The following is a 12,286-nucleotide window of genomic DNA, read 5'->3' as shown; positions in this document are numbered from 1 at the left end:
TTGCAACCGGAAACAATAAATACCTTAATTTCAACCAAAAAAGGATAAATATATTGTGGTACAGACTTCCAAAATGCAGCATAATAGGAAGGGGTACATGAGGTCAGGCATGGGGTACTGAAATTGCAAATCACATTACGCCAAGTTCTAAATTCCATTTTAATTTATACCTAACCTTGAAATCTACCTAAATAACAAAGCAAACCCATCCAACTAAACTTAAGAAATCTAATCATTAAACCAAAAAGCAAACCATCGACAGGCAAAGTACAATGCGGCACTAAAACCACCATTTTTGTACAGATAGCTAAGAAAAAATAATGTTAGGTAAATTCATATGGTTTTAAGCTTCAGGAAACGTTCATGGCCTCAGCATGATAGTTCTCAAGCTCCTTGTCAAGATCATCTGCTGACTTTTCCATAGGCTTCCTTTTTCCACGGCCACGGCCTCTACCACGACCACCTCCACGGCCACTCCTCATAGTCATACCCCCACGACGGCTGCAAAGAGAACCAGCTAGTAAATTAAAAGCTAATACCAAAATACAACCATTTATCATCGATAAGAAATCAACTCCGAAAAGATGAAGTAAATAAGCTTTCAATCAGTTCATATGTATCCACAACCTATAATTCATAAAGAACACACAACATACAAGATACATCGTTAATTGTTCCATCTACAACCTTCACCACTGCAAGCTTCTTTGCGGCAGGTATATGGTTAAGGTAAACCAACCTAAAAACCATGACAATACTGCCGCACCCATTGAAAATTTTGAAGGCTGTTAAATCGATCAATCATTTTGTTGATCATATGAAATGACAGGCTTGAGGCAAAAGAAAGGACTGCTAAGATAAGGGCTAAGGACGTTATTTATTTATTTATTGGTTCAAAAGAGGCCAAGGCATCTGAGGAACTGCAGAAGGAGAATTTGCAAGTGCCGAGTATAGAACCCCGAACTTGCAAAAATTTACCTCCTAAGAAAGTTGGGTGAATCATTTAGGTCAAGCCCTAGATTCCAAGAGAGCCATCTAAAAGAGCAAGTCTCAATAACTTGCAAAAGAAAAGCTCAAATAACAAGCTAATTTATCTAGGAGTGTAGTAGAAATGAATTGTGGAAGGAAAGAGAGAGGAAAGAAAATTTCCCTCATTTTGTAGGAACGAAATAGCGATGAGGAAAACAAGCAGGATGTGCCCCCTTTATTTCCTCTTAATCGAATTCTTCCAAATGTGGGAGGGAAAAACTCATACTTTCCCTCCCCTACTTTTTACTCATGGTTTTAATAAAAGCAAAGCACTCACAATAAAATTTTCACATATAAGCTTGCACAAACATCTTACAAGAAAGAAGGAATTGGCAACTTATTTATCACGTTGGATTAATTTAAGTTTAATGCCAATTACAGTATATTAAAGAAAGAAAATCTACATCATAAAGGTGTCAAAGTTGACTGAAACTTACTTAGGACCACGATTAATTCCAGCAGAGCTTCTTGATTGACCTGCTCCAGACCTGCACAAGTACTTGTCAGTTTAGTTGTTGTAAAATGGTAGATAAAAAAAGTTAATTAATCAGTATAGAATAGACAAAGAGACGGGAGATAAATCGATGTAACTACCAGTAACTTTAAAATTTAAAGTAGAAATACATTTGCAGCCCAAGCTCTATAAACAAAAAACATATGTATAGCAAAAACCTAAAAAGTAAAAATACACAGAAATACACAACATGAATCAGATGGGAAAAAAAATACTCATTTTCCCATATGTAAATTACCCAAGCAGTTTTCAACAACCATTCCAGTTGATTGCAAATAAATAAATATGATAAAACAACATGGGTCGATACTGAGTATGCTGTAAAAAGAAATAAATTACGGATCAACAAAATGCAATCTTCTTAAACATATATAAAAAAAAGCTTAAAAAATACATTAACTTGGGTCTCCAATATAGTGGTGTTATTATCTCGCCTTGAAAATTACAGACTCCAAGATTCAGCAGTGTCTAAAATAGTATAGACAGAAGGACCCATGTACAAACTGTTAGGGACTTTAATACTACTGCAGAAAATTAGAAAATAAAAAAAAATGTTGACACACAGATTTAGACTGAAGAAAAACCATAGAAGTGTTTAAAGGACCAAGTAGAAGGAAGTAAAAAGACCTAGCTTGACCCAAAACCAACACTTAGCTCACAAGATTTTTGTTGTCTTCAGTGGCCTTATGACGATAGAATAACAATGTTATACAGACTATAATCTCTTCTCTTTTTTTTTTTTTTGGGGGGGGGGGTGGTAGGGGATGGAATCCAAGACCTAACTAAATAGAAGAAGCCCATGCGTGTTGGTCCTTGTATCTAGAATCTTCTTATCTCTTAATCTTTCTTCTTCAAAAGAAATTCATTTCCATTTATTCTATCTCTGTCTCCATATTCCTACGATCATTCCTTGTATGCTTCATCCCACAGTTTTGATGTGGCTGGGTATATATATTGCTTAATTTGTGGATAGGGGTTTTTTGGGTCTAGTTTTTCACATCCAATAATCAGCCACTGAAGTCCCCTGCATTTACTTCATTAGGTGTTAGTTTAGGTTCATGTCAAAATCCAAAACCATGTGCCTAATATGGTATTAAATGCATATTGCATTGACACTGCTATGGTACCCTAAGTGATGAATCCATGTAAAAGAGTTTAAAAACTAGAAAGCAAACAATTAGAAATGAAGCAAATTCAATAAAGCAACTGGTACCATAAAGAAGTAGCCATAAACTGGAGAGTCTTGACCAATTTGAAAGATCATTAATGTAGTTGAAATAACTGAATTTTGGGTTGTTCGATCAAGTAAGGGAAATTCAACAGAATTCACATTCAATGTTATTATTATTATTACTTTTTCCTTTCTTTTTATTATCTGAATATTCAGGAACTAAGACCATTTCAATGATCCTTTTCGCCATGCATAAACTTAACCAACAATTAGGATAAGCACGAAAATGAAAGCTTCTAATATATTCTAAAAGAGGGTTCAGGCTTTATTTCAACAATGATTATGGCTTAAAAAGCAGACTAATGTTTGACTAGAAATGAGTATGCATTCAGGAAATGAATTCAGAACATGAACTGAAAAAGTTATTGGTAAAATAGAATATAGAAAGAAAATAAGGAAGAACATTGAATCACGTGAGAAGTAACAGTCATAACTAGAAAATAAAAAGAACGAATATAGAATCACATACGTCATAACAACAGTCCTCTTCTTCCTTCCCTTTGTTCCAGTTACATTAATGCGAGCTGAAACAGGGACTTCTGCATTGGCGCCAACAATTTCAATTATCATGGGCTTTCCATCCAACAATACATTGTTGTACCGCTTAAGAGCAGCAAATGCATCACTTCTTCTAAGATAAACAACTTCAGCTGAACCCTGAAAACAAAAATCAAACATCATCCATGTAACAATGATTTGATACTGAAATAAGAACAACCATGTAAAATATTAGACATGAATGGGCAAACATTTAGGACAACATAAACTAGAATACAAAGACACAGGACCAGTCTAAATATTTCATCAAACATGCAAAGGACCAAACCACCTCAAGATTTAAGCACATCTTTACACATCCAAACATGCACTAGGAGCACAAGAGGAAGGATGTGGTATAGCCACCTCAACCAAATATGAACCAGAAGAGAGAAAACAAGAGCGATATCCCAACAAAAATATTGCATCAACAACTCAAAGTTCTCAATGGTGTAATCCAGATCTGAAATTTTATATATTTCAACAAAACCCTTACATGCATAAAAAAAATTAAAAGCTAGCAGCCTTTAATTATTCAACAATATGAACTTCTCGCAAAACATGCCAGGCTCCTGTGAGTGATTATTCCCAAAGATTTTTCACCAATTTCTACATCTAGGACAGAAAGATAGCGGCATAGCTCAGTTAACATGAAAATAGCCTGAAAATCTAAATGCATTATGAAATAGAGAAAAATTTTTTTCCAAGAGTTATCATTTTAGCAACAAGCAGTTTCTATGAGCTTTTCTTCTAATACAAAATAACACAATTTTCACTAAATAATCTGCACAACTCATGCGATAGAATTTCCAAAGTTTTTACAACAAGTAGTTACTATAAGCATCATACTAAACCAATTCTTTATTCATTAAAGTGCACAATTCATACAGTTTAAATATCCTTAAGTTTTTCAAAGATTTCTACGACTACTTTAGGAAAACTTTATGTCCTTTCAATACTGCAACAAGCCAAATCCTGTTAAGTCGGACTTAAATGCATTAAAACAATCACTGCAATAGAATTATCAGAAGCAATTAGTATAAAGACAAAACTTACACTTGACCGACCATTTTTATCGTAATGAACCGAGTACCTTTTCAGCTCTCCAATCTCAGAGAAAAGTTCCTGAGATGTAGATCAAGTTTCAGGGTATTTCTCCAAAAATACTAACACAAAGTACTTTAGCCTTAAGTTTGTGATAAAAGTACCACTTTACCCTGATATCTTCATTTGTGACTCCATGATCCAAGTTGGAAACATATAACTTGGTGCCAACCTCTACTCCTGATATCCCTGCAGCTCTAAGGCTGTCTTCAAACAAATCATGCTGCCATGGCAAGCTCCTGGTTTTGTGGGAAGACTAATAAAAGCAAACATGATGTGTCAGCTTATTACTTAGGAGCAAGATCGCAGTCTTCAACATGAATGATGATCAGCTAAATTCCCACGGAACATTAAAACAAAGGTAGTAGCAGTGGAATCCAGTTTAGTAAAATGTTAAAGCAATCTAGCAATATATCAGTAGGTTCAGCTACTAAGCAGAGATAAGAGTTGAGGATTAATTCCAATACATTTAAATCAGTTGTATACAATGACTACGGGCAAGTAAGCCAGCTCTGAGGGATGAGAAAGAAGCTACTGGGGAAGAGGCCGTGAATAGAACAGAACAGGAAAAAAAACTGAAACCTTGCACAGAAAGAAAAATCCATGAATAGCAAGGGCATCCACAAAACCGATCATAAATACCATCTATGCAGCCAGGCATCAAACGCTAACTAAGTTACAAGCATGCGACATAGGTGACAAAATGGCAGAACCCAGAAACGCTAAAGGGTTCAACTTATCAGAAATTAAAAAACTTCAATGAAGCAACAATGCAAAAAAATTTTAGCATTGACAGCAATCGCAGCACCAAAACCTTGGGAAATATCAACGAGGTTCCCAAATAAGAAACCCTAATATATAAATCAACGTAAGAGGCTAGGCATAAAAAAGAAATTAAAAATGTGATCCTAAATCATGTCCGCGAAGCAGAGGTTTGAGCTTGCCTTAGTAATAGAATGTTGGGATGGGCGGGCATTAACAGCGAGGGGGCCTCGACGAGTAGCGAGAGTCATTCTTCCAGGGCGCGGCGGCCTAAGGCGGGGTCTGCCTCTCTCGGTATTATTTCGATTTACCATATCATCCAGAGGGGTAGGCATGAAACAAAGCTAAAACAAAAACAGAAAACCAAAGTAAAATAGATATTTATTGCTCAATCGAAGAGGAGGAAGAGAAAAATACCTGAGCTAAGGAAGATGAGATGACTTGGCTCAGACTCAGACTCAGGAGGTAGGGAAAGGAATAAGGTAATTAATATTTGAGAAACTTTAAAAATCACCCTCGATCTTTTCATTCAGATTTAAGGGTTTCATATTTTCTTTCTAGGTATGTATCACTCCTATACTATTTGGGTAAAAACAAAACACACACACAAAAGGCGGTGAAAAACAAATCTATACTTTATAAATATTAAAACACATAATCCAACTTTTAAAAAAAATCTTTTTAACATTTTATTCCATTTTTAACCTTTTTTAATTTTTGATTTTGTATTATTTATCAAATCACTTTAAAATTAATGATAAAATTACCATTAGTTGGCTTTACTAACAGTTCATGCCACGTTAATAATGAATTAATCTTTCAAAAATTTTAAAAATTATATTAAAAATATTTTTAAATTATTTTTTATTTTTATATAGTTTTTTCTAAAATTAGTTTAAAAAATTAATTAATTGTTGATGTGGCATACATGTGACAATCCACGTGGATGCCACATCAACAAAGTTAACATACGTTAACTTTTCCATTTTTATTTAACAAATAGCGCAAGTTTAAAGCCTAAAATAGGCGAAAAATCAAATGAATGGCTAAAATAAATTTTTTTTATAAAGTTGGAAAACCAACTAAGTCATTATGCCTATGTAAAATGAATTATCGAATGTCACGAGTCAACTCAATATCAGCTCTGTTATAAAATTACACTTTAAATGATGATTAATATTATTATAACTATATATATTTTTATATTTTTATATAATTTACACAATATATAAAATGATGAACTGAGTTGTGTCACAAATTAACTAGACACTAACTCAGTTATAAAATTACTAAGATACTATTTGTTAGCTCAAATGATCAAACCGAAATTATCAAGAGTGGGGTGAATTGGCTTTGAAAAAATATTGAGAAAGCTAATATGAAAAGAAATATATTGAATTTTGGATTGATAATATGTGTTTCTAGAATACTCTATGTTTTGGCAGAAAAAGGAAGTTCAATTTGGGATATTAAAGGCAATATGGGACTTCGAGAAAGATTAGTACAGTGCCCTAATCTATTTCGGGTAGAAATTTCGAGGACGAAATTTTCTAAAGGGGAGAGTTGTAACAACCCATTTTTCAATAGTGTCAAAAATAGTGGTTTCAAGGCCACAATTCCTGTGAGTGAGTCCGTAAATATTATTTATTAATATTTACGATTTGATTATAGTGTTTTATTAAATTTTGATTAGGTAAGTTTTGCTAATTGGGCAGCTAGCTAAGTACAAGTGGTTTGACCCGAAACTTAAGTGGTTTTAGAAAATGAGGTATCGGGATCTCATTTCTGTAAACTGAACCCATAAATATTATTATTAAATACTTACGGAGTTGTTATATAGGTAACTTAAAATTTGGTCCAGAAATTTTAGTTATTGGTTAGTTAATTAAGGTACAATTAGGGTCTGTTTGATTTCCAGTAAAATGTTTTCCGTAAAATGATTTCTAGAAAATGTTTTACTTTTCTGTAAAATGATTTACTAGAAAATATTTTCTGGTGTTTGATTGAATCTGTGTAAAATATTTTCTGCTGTTTGACAGATTTCCTGAAAATAATTTTCGGAAAAGTTGTTTTTACATATATTAATATATATTAATAAATTTTTATATTTTAAATTGTTTTTACATATATTGCAATGATTTATTTATAATAATAGTCAATTATTAAGCTACAATATTGATCGTTATAAATTGAAAAAAACTAATATCAAATAAATTATTTGTAATTGTGTTAAAAAACAAGTATTGAATAATTATAATTTATTTTAGCCAAAAATATATGTTACTTTTGATAAATATTAGTTAGTATGTACAAATAATTGTAATTTATTTTAGAGAAGCAAGTAGGCTTGGATATAGATTTCTTATTCATCTCGAATTCTGGATTGATTAAGTAAATTTCCAAACCTTTCAATAGATGAAATTGTTTCAATTATCCGAATTGATTAACCATGATGAGTTTATAGCAAAGACTCCATCAACAGCAGAAACACAGCAGATTAACCCTCCCCCCCTAAAAAAGCAAAAACAATGGAGGATAAAAAAAATTACAATGAATGAAGCTGATTTATGGTCATACATATTGAGATATGCATATTAGATATTTCTCTTCAAATATAAGAAGAGGTAGAGATAATTATCTGTTGTCTCTTATGATTTCATTATCATTTGCAATCCTACCATTTTTTTGCCAATTAGATACGGAAACAGCTTTTTGGCCATCGACAACCCTGTAAGGCTTTCATTTGATCATGTTTCAACTTTTCAATAGTGAATCATAGTTTTTTCTGTGTGTGTATGGGCAAGCATACATTTGGGGCCCTTGATGGCTGATATTTTGGTTGCTTACTACTACTTTGATTGATTGTAAAACCGACATGAATGTTTTTTTTTATTTGGCACAAAAGAATACGAAGAAGGCTGACCTGACGTTTGCAGTTGTTGCTTCTAGACTAATAACCAGGATGATGCTGTGGATTCTCACTACTTCGGGACAAAATGTTCAAGGCAGAAGATTAAAAGAGTTCGAATGCCGATTCGAGGACACAAAGCTCGCAGCAATTACAACATGGTAGATGCCTAGATATATTTACTTTTTAAGAAAAATAAACTCCCAAGTCTTAGTGAAGATAGAATGGAAATGCCTTATAAGCAGCAGAAGAAATATATTATCATCTAAATGCCAAATGAATAATTTGACATAAAATTTAGCTTAACCTTACATTATTCCAAAATATTTGATGATATACAAGACCAAAATCGAAGACAGATATAAAGGACTTGGAAAAAATGTAAGCTCAACACAATAATTAGCTTGTAATGATACTGGCGAGAACATCGGTCTTACCTCTTGCATAAATTGTGTAAACTAAGTGGATAGCATCAAGCCATCCGTCTAGAGATTCCCACAAGTCAGAAACCTGAAAGGAAGAACAGACAATACTCACTAAAGTTGGATTGCTATTCGTATATTGCTAAATAGCATAGTTGTCAAGTTTTCTGAAAGTGTGAAAGATATCGTTCCTTTAATAAAAGCATGATACTTACCAGAAAATTGGACCATAGGTAGTATCAATGCAGAGGCCTGCACCTGGTGGTAGAGTCAGATCAGCACATGATGATACAGACACAATATCTGGAATCTCAACTCTGATAGCTGAGTTTTCTTCATTTGTTACTTCTGCAATTGTGCCGGAGAGGCTTCGAGAAACTTGTTTCTGCTCGGCTTTGATGACCTGCTCAATTGGAAAACAGAAGAGAACATAGAGGAAGAAAATGAAAGTCACGAGGATAAACCAACATAAACCAGTAGTATACTGAACCAGCTCTGCATAGTAGTTTACATTGATTTTGCCTTGCATGCATAACATCCTGGAATTTATTATGATAGTGATCTACAACAAATATATTTTTGCTCATACTCTATGATTCATTCTATTTAAGTTCAGACATTAAATATCAAAATTTACTTGAAGAAATGAATCCCTTGTTCCAGGAAAAAAGAGAAAATTGAACTTGATATTTATTTGCAATAGACAACGAAAAACCAATCAGCTTTTTACCCGTTGAAGTGCTTCATGATTCAAAAAGAACTCTGTTCTCTTCCAATCACGATGTGGAGCAATTGCGTTTCCTACTGGTGGTGTAGTCATATTTCCCTCTTTGAGATGGGGTAAAGGTAGCTGTCAAAAATATTGTCAGAAAATAATAGAAAATATAGTGAACCGATAATTGGCAGTTTAAAACAGCACTGATGCGCTGACAGAAAGAAATGTGAAATGCATGGATTACACTAAAATATATTACTCCAATAATAATCTTAAAAAATCCAGGAAAATGCTAATTAACCAGGAAACAAAGCAAGATATTGTTCTCATTGCCAACAGACTCAACTATGCTTACGGAATATTCAATCAATTTAAAAGAGAATCAACCTCAAATATAAAGTTCAAAGATCAATACTGACCATTGAACGAACAAGCTTCAAGGCACTGCTATAAACCTGTAAAGTTTAAAACGTCAAATAAGAAGATATCCACAAACTGAGAAGTCAAATTGCATAACCCTAAAACTTTAAATTAAGGAGAAAAAGAGGTATATCATTATCTTTCTTGTAAATTTATGCCAAAAGTTTTCATTTGCCAATAATTATGCCACCTATATAGCCTAAAAGTGATATTAAATCTAACCAAAACTCTGTGGTCCAAAATATAACCAGACCCGATCTCATGTCTTCAAGTTCTCTTTTAGAAACAGATGAACTGATCTAAAAATCAAGAAAAAATAGAACCAGACCTAATCTAGAAATCAAATCAGTGAAAATTAACAAAAAAAACCTGTTGATGACAAATGGTGGTCGAAAACTGAGCACATTTGGATTGGTAATCTTGACGGATACGGAGAAGAGGGAACCGAGGAAATGAAAGAAAACTGCGATAATTGAAGAGGGAACCGAGGAAATGAAGGAATGAAGGACTTCTTGGGGGGGTTAGAGGAAAATCAATAAACAGAAGCAGTGTTTTCTACCGGAAATGAAGGAAGGAATGAATGAGGCGATAGAGAGGAGTTTCCAGAAAATGTCTTACGGAAATTGAAAGGGTAAGACATTTTCCCTAAAATGTAAGCCAATTTCCCGTGCTTTGGATTTCATTTTCCAAATGGAAAATGTTTTCTGCCAATCAAACGCTGGAAAAGGCGGAAATGATTTTCTGGAAAATCAATTCCGCCAATCAAACAGACCCTAAATCTTAAAAACTGTAAAACTTAATTGCTATTGATTTTTATTAGCTAAAATACTTAATTGGTAAATGAAAAGGGGTTTATATAACAATTAGATCTTAGTGGTTCAATATAGACGGTTAGTGCCCATTAAATTAGTAAATTTTATGATTTATTTAAGGTTAAAAAGGTAAATAAATAACAAAACATTAACAAAAGAAAGAAAGGTTTTCATCTTCAATCATTTTTCATTTTCCAACTGATTCACCATTCTTGAAGAAGCTTCAAGGTTCGGACAAATAGATGTCTTGCATGGAAGCTTAATTGAGGTTCGTTTCTCGTAAATTTTATATTTTTGAGATCGTTGTAACTTAGTCTAACTAACCGGGTGTTAGTTTTTGAAACTATTAAAATTTCTAAGTGTTACCATTGATGAATGTTTGATGAAACTGGTATTATTTGGTTAGATTTTATGCTTACATGTGAAAACTGATTAATTATAAAGTAAAAATTGTTAATTTTGTGTATAGAGACTAAAACAAAATATTTCAAAATTGGTAAGAAATTTTTATAATTATTGAATTTAGAGAGTTGTACAAGGATGGAATTGAAATCAGATTGTAAACTGAAGCTTGAATTTGAAAGATATAGCTATTTTAGTTTTAGTTACTAAATTGTATAAAATGCAAAAATTTAGGAAAATTGTATAAAATGAAGTTAAGTTGTTATATGCATATCTTAAGATGTTATAAGGCTGTTGGAATTGATAAATTGTAATGAATTATTATAGATTTGGAACTAAATCAATCAGAAGTTAATCGAGAAATAGAAAAAATTCTAGATTAGTCCCTGACACTTTGTGGTTGTCGTTTTCCAAGTTCGTATGGAACTTACTGTGTTTTCTTATTATACTTGAATTGTGTGTTTGTATATATATTAATTATAACTTTTGGCATAAAATGAATGAAATCGTAAAATATGAAATACTTGATAAATATGAAAAGATTCATGACATTGAATGAATGTGGGAATGGTATGTGGTTGGATAGCATGAATATGATGATGTTGCAAGTTTAAAATGTATAAAGAATTGTTATTTGAAATGAGAAATGTGTGTATACGACTACAGGGTTTGAAATGATACGATATTGGTAAAAAAAACCTGTATGAATTTAATAGATGGTTTAGATATGAATGGAAGTCATTAGGGTTCTAAAAAGGAAAAATGAGAATCATGATATAGAGATTTATTCGATGGCTGAGATTCAACATAAATTGCGGATTCTCGATAGCTTGGGTGAGCAACATCGTATTATTATATAACGAACTGTTATGGCTAAGATCCAACATAAGTTGGGGATTCTCGACAGCTTGAGTGAGCAGCATCGGATCATTATTTAGCGATGGTTGAGATCCAACATGTGTTGCAGATTCTCGACAGCTTGAGTGAGCAGCATCACATTATACTTTATCATTGGCTGAGATATATCATGTGTTCTTATAGTTCACTTATTTAAGTAGCATCGAGTGGCTAAGCTGATTTATTTAAATAGCAATGAATAAAATTTGCTTAAATAAATCAGGTCTACAACTTGTGGAAGCAAGGTAGCCCCACGTATTTGATGAAAAGTTATTATAATTCTCTGAATGAAAATGTTAATTAAACGGAAATGTAATAATTGGAAGGATTGAATATGAAACTTATTATTATGTTGCAATATTTAGCATGATTTGAATGTGGATTACATTGATATGTTTATGTAACACCTATAACCCATACTCGTCGCCGAATTAGGGTTACGGCGTATTTTCGTACAATCTAGAGCAATCAATAACAAATAGCATCAAGTATCCTATTTAATTAACAAAATTTCATAATAATTCGAATCGGAG

At 32.8% G+C, this 12,286-nt stretch overlaps 2 protein-coding genes across 2 annotated transcripts; both read right to left on the bottom strand.

Moving 5' to 3' along the window:
* On the bottom strand, window positions 1-5,795 carry LOC107922579 (THO complex subunit 4D). Its single transcript, XM_016852669.2, has 7 exons — window positions 5,595-5,795; window positions 5,360-5,521; window positions 4,528-4,671; window positions 4,368-4,436; window positions 3,244-3,431; window positions 1,467-1,517; window positions 1-501 (listed from the first exon to the last, which is right to left on the bottom strand). Exons 2-7 carry the CDS (start codon window positions 5,510-5,512, stop codon window positions 351-353), a joined length of 756 nt encoding a protein of 251 aa, XP_016708158.2. The 5' UTR covers window positions 5,513-5,521; window positions 5,595-5,795; the 3' UTR covers window positions 1-350.
* A 2,510-nt stretch (window positions 5,796-8,305) lies between these two features.
* On the bottom strand, window positions 8,306-10,446 carry LOC121213867 (protein HLB1). The gene is made up of 5 exons (XM_041087111.1): window positions 10,012-10,446; window positions 9,642-9,677; window positions 9,238-9,357; window positions 8,723-8,910; window positions 8,306-8,595 (listed from the first exon to the last, which is right to left on the bottom strand). Exons 2-5 carry the CDS (start codon window positions 9,642-9,644, stop codon window positions 8,571-8,573), a joined length of 336 nt encoding a protein of 111 aa, XP_040943045.1. The 5' UTR covers window positions 9,645-9,677; window positions 10,012-10,446; the 3' UTR covers window positions 8,306-8,570.
* Between the last annotated feature and the right edge of the window lie 1,840 nt (window positions 10,447-12,286).

The sequence above is a fragment of the Gossypium hirsutum genome, chromosome D01 (genome assembly GCF_007990345.1).
Source record: "Gossypium hirsutum isolate 1008001.06 chromosome D01, Gossypium_hirsutum_v2.1, whole genome shotgun sequence".
Lineage (NCBI taxonomy): Eukaryota > Viridiplantae > Streptophyta > Magnoliopsida > Malvales > Malvaceae > Gossypium > Gossypium hirsutum.
This window is presented reverse-complemented; position numbering and strand designations above follow the sequence as displayed.

What these genes read in the sequence shown, in the direction of transcription:
- LOC121213867 (XM_041087111.1), bottom strand. An exon ending in ATCATGAAGCACTTCAACGG is followed by an intron (nt 8,911 to 9,237) that starts GTAAAAAGCTGA and finishes CCAATTGAGCAG; the next exon opens with GTCATCAAAGCCGAGCAGAA. An exon ending in ACCTATGGTCCAATTTTCTG is followed by an intron (nt 8,596 to 8,722) that starts GTAAGTATCATG and finishes TCTTCCTTTCAG; the next exon opens with GTTTCTGACTTGTGGGAATC.
- LOC107922579 (XM_016852669.2), bottom strand. Translation starts at nt 5,512, where the DNA reads ATGCCTACCCCTCTGGATGATATGGTAAATCGAAATAATACCGAGAGA. An exon ending in CCCAACATTCTATTACTAAG is followed by an intron (nt 4,672 to 5,359) that starts GCAAGCTCAAAC and finishes TGCTTTTATTAG; the next exon opens with TCTTCCCACAAAACCAGGAG. An exon ending in AAGAGGACTGTTGTTATGAC is followed by an intron (nt 1,518 to 3,243) that starts GTATGTGATTCT and finishes GTACTTGTGCAG; the next exon opens with GTCTGGAGCAGGTCAATCAA.